This window comes from Arachis ipaensis, chromosome B10, assembly GCF_059453495.1.
Source record: "Arachis ipaensis isolate K30076 ecotype BB chromosome B10, ASM5945349v1, whole genome shotgun sequence".
Classification (NCBI taxonomy): Eukaryota; Viridiplantae; Streptophyta; class Magnoliopsida; order Fabales; family Fabaceae; genus Arachis; species Arachis ipaensis.
In genome coordinates this window covers 150,778,009-150,788,450 of record NC_142435.1, presented here as the reverse complement: position 1 = coordinate 150,788,450, position 10,442 = coordinate 150,778,009, and the positions used below count along the sequence as shown (strand labels likewise).

The window sequence follows — 10,442 nt, the reverse complement described above, 5'->3', positions numbered from 1 at the left end:
AAAAAAACTGAAACATTTGGGACCATTTTGTAGCGTAAAAAAGGCCGGAGACAAAAAAAATTTTCAGCTCCTACCTTAGGGACCAAAATCGTACTTAACCCTCAATTTTTTAAAAAACTTGTGTGATATATAGGGCTAATTCTTTTTATATAGAAAAATATTGGTATTTTTGTTGAAAATAAAATTATTTAGTATAATTATAGGCGGGTGGATTTTGTAGATGAAGAGTTAACATGTAGAATGTGTGTTGGACACATGTCATCAATTGAATACATTTTCTGCACATCCATAATATTGTAATACACTTGAAATATCAATATTCAATCAAAACACCAATTTTATCTCTATGTTAAAAATAATTTCTGGACATATAAAGTATATAATTTATTTATTGAGTAAATGGTCAAATTAGTCATTCAAAGATCACATATTTTTCAAATTAGTTCTCGAAAGATATTTTTAATCAAATTTATCTTTTAAAAATTTTAAATTAGTAATATTAGTCCTTACATCACTTCCTTTGTTGAGGGTGTCAAAATTTGCGAATATAACACATTAAGTGACACTATAACACACGCATAGGAGTTTTAATTAACTTTTAACATAATAAATTTATAAAATTAAATCAAATTAAAACCTAATTGAGGAGAAAATTTGAGGCATTAGAATCTCTCAATTTGAAATTGATGTGATCTAATTTTATAGACTAATCATATTAATAGTCAATTAGGACTATTAAGTGTGTATTGTGATGTTACTTAATGTATCATATCAATAAATTCTGATGTCTTTAGTAATGGAAATAACAGAAAGACTAATATGACTAATTTAAATTTTTAAAAAAATAAATTTAATTAAAAAAATTGTTCAAAGACCAATTTAAAAAACAAATAATTTTTTAAGACTAATTTAACCTTTTACTATTTATTTATTTAGTTATTAATTATATGATATCATATCATATTCATATCACATTGATTAGATGAAGATGCGAAACTCGCCCTAAGAATTTGAGGTGTGCTCAAAAGTCAAACAATTCTAGAACACGTAATTTGCATTCGTTGACCGTCCATTCACCGGAAAGAAAAAGAAAAAGAAAAAAGAAAAGGGTTATCGAGGAAATACTCTGAACCAACGCGGTTCAACAGAGAAGAAGAAATTGGAAGCCTCTGCGAAGCGTGAAGGACCTTCTTTCGTTCTTTCTGCATCTTATCACCTTCTTTCTTTCTTGTTTTTTTCTTCTCTCTTAGCAAAGCTTCGGACTCATAAAACCTCGATCTTTTCTTTATTTTATTTCATTTTCGCTTTTTTAATTTTCAGTTGGATTTGATTTGTGAATTATTGTTACTTTCCCTGCAAGCTTCCCCTGATTTGCACGTCGAGTAAAAAAGAAAAGAATTTTTTTATTTTTTTCTTTTTTCTCACTCTTTTGGGGGAATTCAACGTTGTATGATGGTGTAAGATTTGTTTGATCTTTTTGTGGTAAAAAAGAAAAACACTTGGCTCTTTTTGGGTATTTTGAAGTTTACAAAGGAAAAAGCTGAAAGCTTGTTTTGCTTTGTGATTTTGATGACATAGTGGATCATGGCGCTGTTGCTGAAATTTAAAGTTTTGAGCATGGTTCTTATCTGTAAATAGATTAATGGGGATTCTTAGAAGTTGTTGGTTGTGATTAATTAGGCTCTAGTTTCGCTTTATTGGGTTTTGTCTTTCGCAGGTTTTTAGAAGGAAATTTTGTTATATCTTTTATATTCTGTCATTGCCTTGTAATTCATGAGCGGATTGATGATTGGCTTGGTTTGAAGTTTTTGGAAGGAGTTAATTGGTTTTGGAGTTTTGAATTAGGTAGAGGGTGAGATTTGTGACTGAGGAGATTGGGATTTGAGTGATGGATGAAGCTCAGAGCAGTTCCAATTCCCTGCCACCTTTTCTGGCAAAGACTTATGAGATGGTGGATGATCCTTCCACTGATCCCATTGTTTCTTGGAGTGCCTCTAATAGAAGTTTCATTGTGTGGAATCCTCCGGATTTCGCTAGGGATTTGCTGCCTAGATTCTTCAAGCACAATAACTTCTCAAGCTTTATCAGGCAGCTGAACACTTATGTAAGTTAATTTGAATCTGAGGGATGTTGTTTATGATAATCTCTGTTTGCATTTATTTCCACATTCTGCTTTTTTGAATTTTGATTGCTAAAATTGATTCTCTAGTCACTACTATTTATTTGGACAGGGTTTTAAGAAGGTTGACCCTGAACAATGGGAATTCGCAAATGATGATTTTGTAAGAGGTCAACCACATCGCATGAAGAATATCCACAGACGAAAACCGGTTCATAGTCATTCTTTACAGAATCTTCAGGCGCAAGCTCCACTGACAGAATCAGAAAGGATGAGTTTACAGGATGAAATAGAGAGGCTTAACCGTGAAAAAGAACAGCTTCTTATGGAGCTACAGAGACATGAACAAGAGTGGCAAGAATATGAGATTCGAATACACTGCTCGAAAGACCGTGTGGAGAAGATGGAGCAGAAGCATCAGAAGATGATCTCTTCTGTTTCCAGTGTACTGCAGAAACCTGGAATTGACTTGAATCAATTGGCATTGCTAGAAACCACAGATAGAAAACGAAGGTTACCAAGAAATGGCTATCTTAGTGATGAAACTAACATTGAAGATACAACTGAGACCGAACAAATGTTACCCACAGAAAATTCACAGGACTCCTCCGTTTTGACAATAATCACAGAGCAGTTGGATCAGCTCGAGTCATCCATGGTATTTTGGGAAACCATTTCAAATGATATTTCTGACGCGACCATTCACATTCATTCAAGCTTGGATTTTGATGAATCTACAAGTTGTGCTGATAGTCTGTCTATATCTTGTCCCCTACTAGATGTTGAAGTTCTGCCTAAGTCATCTGGAATTGACATGAACTCTGAGCCTGCTTCTGCTCCTGTTTCCGAGCCTGCTTCCGCATCAAAAGAACAACCTGCCGGCACAACCCCTGTGGTGGCTGGTGTTAATGATGTATTTTGGGAACAATTCTTGACAGAGAATCCTGGTTCATCAGAAGCACAGGAAGTACAATCAGAAAGAAAGTATCATGATACTAGCAAGGGTGAAGGAAAACCTAGTGACCCAGGAAAATTTTGGTGGAACATGCGAAATACAAGTAATCTTCCAGAACAAATAGGTCATGTTAGTCAAGCAGAAAAAACATAGTGACAATTGAAATTGATTATTTCTTCTAGATTGTGATGCCTCGGAATCAGATGTAATAAAACTAGGTATGCGTGGTTTTCTGTGCAGTAGTTACATATTCCATGCTTCGGGTGGAATAAATGTTTGTATCCTCCATTGTTGTTAGTTAATTATACTGCTCTCTGTTATCTTTTCCCTCTTCTATGCCAAAACCTGCATTTACTGGAAGATTTGATTCAAGGTTTTAAATTGTGGACTGCATCATGCAGGTGCCACATTGCACAATAACCACATTCTTCCACTAATGTCTCTTATATTGATGGAAATCACCTTGCCATTGAAGTTTAGCGATCAATTCGAAATCGCAAAACACCAGTAGTGCATGGCTACACTGGTTTAGAAACTAGAGTTGAAAGAGGATGTTGTTTTTCTATATATAAGAGAGTACTTGAAACTTGCATGGTATAGTTTGAATACTTGTTCCTTGATTTTCTTCATCCAATAATCTTGAGGTGAAATGTATGAATTCAAGATAGAATAGCATCCAAATCATTCAATTGATGAAGTGAAAATCAACCATATGCCGATCGTCCCTCAATGGGGTGGATGAATGAGTTTTTGGTTTATTTAACTTCTTTGTGTGTTGCTTAGCACATTATGTATGTCAACCTTGTTATTGAAACTTATTTGGAGTATCGAGGAGGTCATGGAGCTAGACTACATCATGGATATTATCAAACTTATTTGCTCTATTTTAAGTAGCATAGAGTAGTAGACCAAAAGAAAATGGCCTTAACAAAATAATGAATAAAAGAAAATGGGCGAGAGGGGTGAAATGGGAAAAACCAGTTTGCTCAGCCATAACGAAACTGGATGTCAGGACTAAGTTTTAAGTTGCACGATATAAGGGTGAGTATAGCCAGTAGGAACATATTTGATGACCTCTTTTTTGGCATAATATTTGTTGTTTGTTTTAAATGCTAGTTATTGGTTTGCATGCATGCCTTGTACTGTGGTAGTTCTTATCAAAGAAATTCAGGATGTGTTTATGGTTGTATCAATGTGGCTAGTTCTGTTATCAACATTTACGAGTATCTATAGAATGATTGAATGCCAAAGATGTAAATGGGAGTATATATTAGTTTTGCTTAGTAAAGACCACTTGCAACAAGATTAAAGTCGATGGACCTATTTATGAGCCCCCTAGCAAGTTAGGTAAACTTCATTGCTTTTTGCTTTGTTAGATAGTTATCCCAATAACCACCAAGTTGACTTTTATTTAGAATTGTTTTGATCTTTAGTGTTACTTGGGACCAATTAACTAATTTGGCATTGTGTAGATGTGGCATAAATGCTTCACAAAAGAAGAGGATGATACAGGCTCTAGGTATAGTTATCAAATTTAGCATTGTTGTGCCCATCAGTTTCCTGATTGTAATGTTGTCACTGCATCAGTATACAGTGTTAGTAAGCTATGTTAGGTTACATACTTTATTTATCCCCTGAATATTTAGATGGCAGGTGGCAGATAGAACCACACAAGAGCTCTAACTTGATGAACAATGGGCATAGTTGGCACAGAAATGGTAATAATTAAAATTGTGCAGAGGGCGTAGATGGAAATTCATGTTAAGTTTTGAGGATGGAAACAGAAAAGTGATTCTTATATGGTCCTGGTCAACCATGTGAAGATGGACCAAACATAAGGGAGAAGGGATTCTTTCATGGTCCTCACCTTATTCATAACTTATTTATAACTTGATTTGGTTCTTTGAAAACTCGAGAACAAAGTGTACCATCTCATTTGTTGATGCAAAAGAAAATAAGATGCAATTACATTCATAATTATCCATATAATGCATTCTTACTCAAGATTCTTAAATTCTTGCTCAAATATGTAGCGGTACATTCTGTAGGGAAAAAAACACCGAGGAAGGACCGCACTCAAAAAGTACAATATAGCCAGTCTAACTTGATAATTGTACGAGTGACTAATTCTATTTTATGAACCTATACGTTTTGGAGAAAATTAATAAAAATTTTATTTGGAAGCTTCTTTATTTTCTTTTTTAATCCTTGCATTAAGAATATGCTCTTCTATAATTTAGAAAGTGTATATTGAAAACTACTTTTACAATCCATGGTCTGTACTAACAAAGAAAGAAAGGGCTCATAATCTCATCACTCCCTTCCATTCTGCCTTTTCTAAACTAACCAAATATAGTTTCTAGGACCGTACCCATATGCTTAGAAGAAAAGTATTCAATTATGCACGTATTATTGCTCATTATCCCTCTTTTAGAATATGCCTCATTTCTTCAAGAAGTTTCATTTGTCTCCACTGTTGTTCTGGCTTTTTTCCCCGGTATCCTATGTTGACTGTAACAACTTGCAGTATGCACTTTGCATGCACAATACATAGAAGTTGAACTTTATCAAATCTGAAAACAGTAGTTTAGTTGAGATCTTGTTGCAACTTGGTTTGAATTTTACGCACAAGAAATGAAGAGAATGGTGAAATCCAAGAAGAAAAAATTAAAAAGCATAACTAGAAAAAGAAATGTTTGTAGAGTTAGAATAACTATACACATTTCTTCTAAGTTCCCCTATAAATAAAGCAGCAATTGTTGATCATTGCAACTGCATTGCTTCTGATTTAAGACAACAAACCTTGTTCACATATAACCACACCTCCCTGAAAACCTTGATGATGATATCATGATACTCACTAGAATTCAGTGTGAGATAACATGCCAACAGCTCCTCCATTTCTTCTGGCCTGCTGATCTTCCTCTGCACGATCATCTCCATCATCGAATCTCTGAAGTCTTGTTGCGGATCCATTGAGCATTTCACCACAGCAAAGCTGTCTACGCCTGCCGTTTCCTCTGAAATTTCCTCCTCTTTCTTCATCTTTAGTTTTGCTTTCTTCATGTCTTCTATGGCCTTTATTTTGCAGATTTCGACCTTGGAAGCCATCCTCGGAGAATGCACTCTTACCCTTGGACTATTCCTTGGCTTCCTCCTCTGAAGTTCTTTGCTTACATGAAGTGATTGCCTTTTCTTGTTAACCTTCACTCTCAACTCTTCAGTATTCTTCCCAGAGTTAACACCACCTTCTTTAATATTTCCATGGCCAGAATTCTTTGAATTTACAGAGGACATGTACGAATTTGTTCTTGGTGTTCGAATCGTTCTAGGCGATTCGGATTTCAGCACATCATTTTCCAAGGACTTAGAGTTGCTAGATGCAAATTCAGATTCTAGATTATCTGCAGCTTTTTCTAGTTTCAAGAGTTGATCTTGAAAAACCTTTTGTGCTTTCCTTTCATATCTCCTCCTTAAGAATTCAAATTCCTTTCCTCCATGATCACACTCATTCTCACTTGGCAACTTTCTTTCCTCTCCCATTCCAATATCCTTCTGCTTGAACCTCAGACTAGCATCTCTTCTTCCATGTCTTTTATCACTCGGTCCAAATTGTGCTGAGGACTGAATGACATCATTGGCATGATCACCATCCAAATTGTGCAGTGTTGATTTCAAGATATCTTCACTACTCTTGTTATGCTCATGACTCTCTTCACCAAATGAGAGTCTCCAGAAGGCATCATCTTCCCCTCCATAAAACCTACCTCTATTCCCACATGCATCCTTTGGTGCTGAACCATAAGATGGAACAGAATTCTGCTTTGCATTCTGCCCCGGCTTTCGCTCCGAGTTAATCCTCATCTGCTTGAACTTGGACAGCCATGAAAAAGGAGACACTTGAGAGATGAAAGAATGCTTAGTATTATTATTAATACTATTAGAAGAAGAAGCTGGTGATGATTTTCTTCCACCCCACTTCATCCTTTGTTGTCAAGATGGTTCTCTTGGTTCTTCTTTGGGTTAAGGTTTACCAGTTTGTAGTACTGAAGAGAAGGAACAAAAAAGAGAACCAAAACTGAAGTAAAGTGCAAGGTTGTGGGGTTAGATTCTTCTAGCAGTTAGTGGGACGGTTAAGCTGTTAAATAGGAACGTGGGTTTCATACTGCTATGGTTTTCTTTTCTTTCATTTTCTTTTTTGTTTTAATATGTTTTTCAAAAGAGAAACCCGCCCCACAATTCCTGTGATCACTTTAGCCACTTTTCCTGCTTTTTAGTTTTCTTACTTGAAAATTGATTTTTGCCACTCAAGGGGACCACTTTGTGTTAGCCTCAAAGAATAAATTCAAGCAGTTACACTAATTGGCATATTAATACAAGAAGAGAAGACCAAGATAAGATGAGAGATAATAATGTGTTAGTAGTAGTACCATACGTGAGGACCATGACATGATTAATTTGAAGGGGACTAAGTTGGAATTGGTTGTGTGGAACTTAAATGTAACAATGAAAACTTGAACTGCATCAACAGGAGTGGTCTTTTTCCCAAACAGCTACTTCAGAATTGGCAGTTGGCAATGGTGGCTAGCTAAGCCATGCTTGGAACATTAGGGAGGCTAATGTTGAATAGTCCCTACTTCCATTTTTGAATTTTTCACAACAATCCATGCAGAGTTTTGTAAAAGAGGAAATAGTTAAATAACTCAATAGTTCCTTTTTGGATTTTGTGATGGACTTGGAGTGCCTTTCCCGATTTGTCATATTGGACAGCTAAATCCTTGTTTCGATCGTCTTTTGCTTTTTTTTTTTCTGCCTTTATTTTAATTGATTTCTTTGCAATTTTACCAACTTATTTTACAGCGAAACATGTTTGTTATTTTTAGGATTAAAGTTGTGGGTTTGGCTTTTGAGCTGCTCTAAATTTGGTAAAAAAATCCAATATATCTAGAGTAAACTCTCATTTTTAATGATGAAACTTTAATACAACAATTTTAACCATGAATAAACGAAGCTAGTTTTGTACCCAGGAAAGATGGTTTCTATATGATTAAAGTACCAAAGCGCTAATTTATTCATGTGTAGATTTGTCAATATTACGAACTTTTATGTGTAAAAATGATAATTTTTCATCTTTTATAGGTACAAAGTTAGTTTCGATTATTCATGGATAGAAATGGTAGTTAGTGACTAAAAATTTTGAAGTTTTTATCATTATGGCGGATCTACTATGCATGATTTGGCAATTCCTATAAATTCTTTTGGCTGAGTGTTGGTGCATTAAATTAATTTCAAACTAAAAAAGGGTTTGACTTGCACCACTTTTTAAAAACTTTAAACATGCAGCATGATCCCTAGAAAAAATATCAATCTTTAAGCATGCAAAACTACTGGAATGAATTTGGCAGTCTGTGTGAAATGAATTCAAAGTCTTAATAATAATGTCTACCTCAAAAATTGACTGAATTTGACCCTCTCAGACCCAACACTAGTATAGAATCTATCAAGATTGGACCTTATGTTGTTTCCATTGTGTAAATAGTAGAAATTTACAACTCTCTTTTATGTTATTAAATTGTTATCTGGTTTCTAGTAGTATTCATGCATTTGATCAAAATAACCAAATGGTGATTTAGAGGTCCCATATTAAGAGATCTTCATGGACCTGCACAGAAATATGTGCTAAAATAACATTTAGTTTGTATTTATACTAATTTTCAACACACCTCAAAATTCAAAAGTGGAAAGATATGCCTCATATCTCGGGGCTCTTCAATAATTCTGAATACTCTATCTATCATAGATTTGGGACCTTTGTAGGATTTTGTGCCAACTGCATTACTTAAAAACACTTACAATTATAGAATATAATACTTGATTAATTTTCATGTCATTATTATGCAAAAGAAGCTAAACACAATTTTGTCTATATCATACAGTTATTATTATATCTTCAGATTCTGCTTTGTCTCCTCTAAATTAATATATATGGATGGGCTCGAGGTCCAATAGTCCCAAGGAACAGGTTTAATACCAAAAATAAAATATGGTAGGTAAGTCATAAATATTCTGTTAGTTAATGATATTCCTATTAAATTTGTAACAAATAAGCCTAATCTACTTGATTCTTAATTTAGGGGTTGACCCATAACATCAGCAAAGTAAGGAATAGGATTTTGGCTCATAATCTTTAAGGAAGCTATTTCCTTTGCACTCACAACAAGAAATCAATTCTATTGACTCACAAGAATCATATCATATGCTTCTTTTTCACTCTGACATGATCAAGGCTTTAATATTATTAACTTGGATTGAAAGAGAATCTTTTTCTTTGTACTCTATGTTATTGTATAAGATTGCATGTATGTATGAATTTGAAGCTGCTAGAGAAACTTCCATGCCCTTTTTCTTGTTTAATTCAATCTATTAAAATAAATAGTTAGGTTTGTAATATGCTAATCTTTCTATGGCGTTTGTATAACAGATAATTTGGGGTGGTATGATCCTTTTTCATCAAGTTACTTAATATCACAGTAACTGTTGTGTTAACAGACACTGGGGTTTGGTTGGAATTGCCAAAAGTCAATAAATTAATATTGGAAATATATGAATCATTATTCCTTTTTGGGAATTATGCTTACTTTTGAATCTTTTCTCTTCCCTTGATCTTCTAACAAAAGAATAATTAGCAGTAATGGCAGAACTCCATCTAATATAGCTAAAATTCATCTTTGGCTGCTGCTCATAAGAGCTTTCCAATTTTAAATTTTAGTTCCATGCTCTAAGAAGTGCTTTTAGCACTTCAAAACCCAAGTACCAAAATTTTTAATTAATGTATATATGCTACTGAAGTGGGGGAAGAGGAAGAGCAGTCCCTACTCTTTAAGAGTTTTGATTATTTGGTTTAAAACCTCCCCACATTCTAATTATCCTCTTCATTACTGAATTAACACCCAACAACTGGGGCCTTATTATGATAATCACCTGATATTCCTTTTCATCAGTATTATTTATGTATAATATGAGTTAGTATCTATGTACAAACGTTTGGTTTTGCATGTAATTTACTTTCCATATGCTTTTGAGCTATCATATATAGGAAATGTTTATTTTTGAGTCATGTTTTCACGTAACTGCCAATGCTACATGTATTGCTTAGCCACTAGACAATTATGTGCCAAGTTTAAAATTTCGAAACTACCAAGTTTGCAAGAAAAGTGTGGGACTGTCATTCTCATATCTTGTTGGTAAATGGCAATGGTTTTGCTGCAAGTGTAACTCTACAACTTGTGGAATTTTCGCAAACAAATTCAGATTGGATCTCCTCCACTTGCTGAGCAACAAGGATCAAAATACTATAAACAAAGCACA

At 34.4% G+C, this 10,442-nt stretch overlaps 2 protein-coding genes across 2 annotated transcripts; one reads left to right on the top strand and one right to left on the bottom strand.

The window, feature by feature from the left end:
- The first annotated feature begins 984 nt into the window (after positions 1-984).
- Positions 985-3,434, top strand: LOC107632158 (heat stress transcription factor A-4c). Its single transcript, XM_016335833.3, has 2 exons — positions 985-2,104; positions 2,232-3,434. The coding sequence occupies exons 1-2, from the start codon at positions 1,889-1,891 to the stop codon at positions 3,225-3,227; spliced, it is 1,212 nt and encodes a 403-aa protein (XP_016191319.1). The 5' UTR covers positions 985-1,888; the 3' UTR covers positions 3,228-3,434.
- Positions 3,435-5,590: 2,156 nt separating this feature from the next.
- On the bottom strand, positions 5,591-7,165 carry LOC107632163 (uncharacterized). Its single transcript, XM_016335836.3, has one exon. It carries the CDS (start codon positions 7,056-7,058, stop codon positions 5,838-5,840), a length of 1,221 nt encoding a protein of 406 aa, XP_016191322.1. The 5' UTR covers positions 7,059-7,165; the 3' UTR covers positions 5,591-5,837.
- Between the last annotated feature and the right edge of the window lie 3,277 nt (positions 7,166-10,442).

Coding starts and splice junctions, on each gene's coding strand:
- LOC107632158 (XM_016335833.3), top strand. CDS start 1,889: ATGGATGAAGCTCAGAGCAGTTCCAATTCCCTGCCACCTTTTCTGGCA. Junction 2,105..2,231: donor TCAGGCAGCTGAACACTTAT/GTAAGTTAATTT, acceptor TTATTTGGACAG/GGTTTTAAGAAGGTTGACCC.
- LOC107632163 (XM_016335836.3), bottom strand. CDS start 7,058: ATGAAGTGGGGTGGAAGAAAATCATCACCAGCTTCTTCTTCTAATAGT.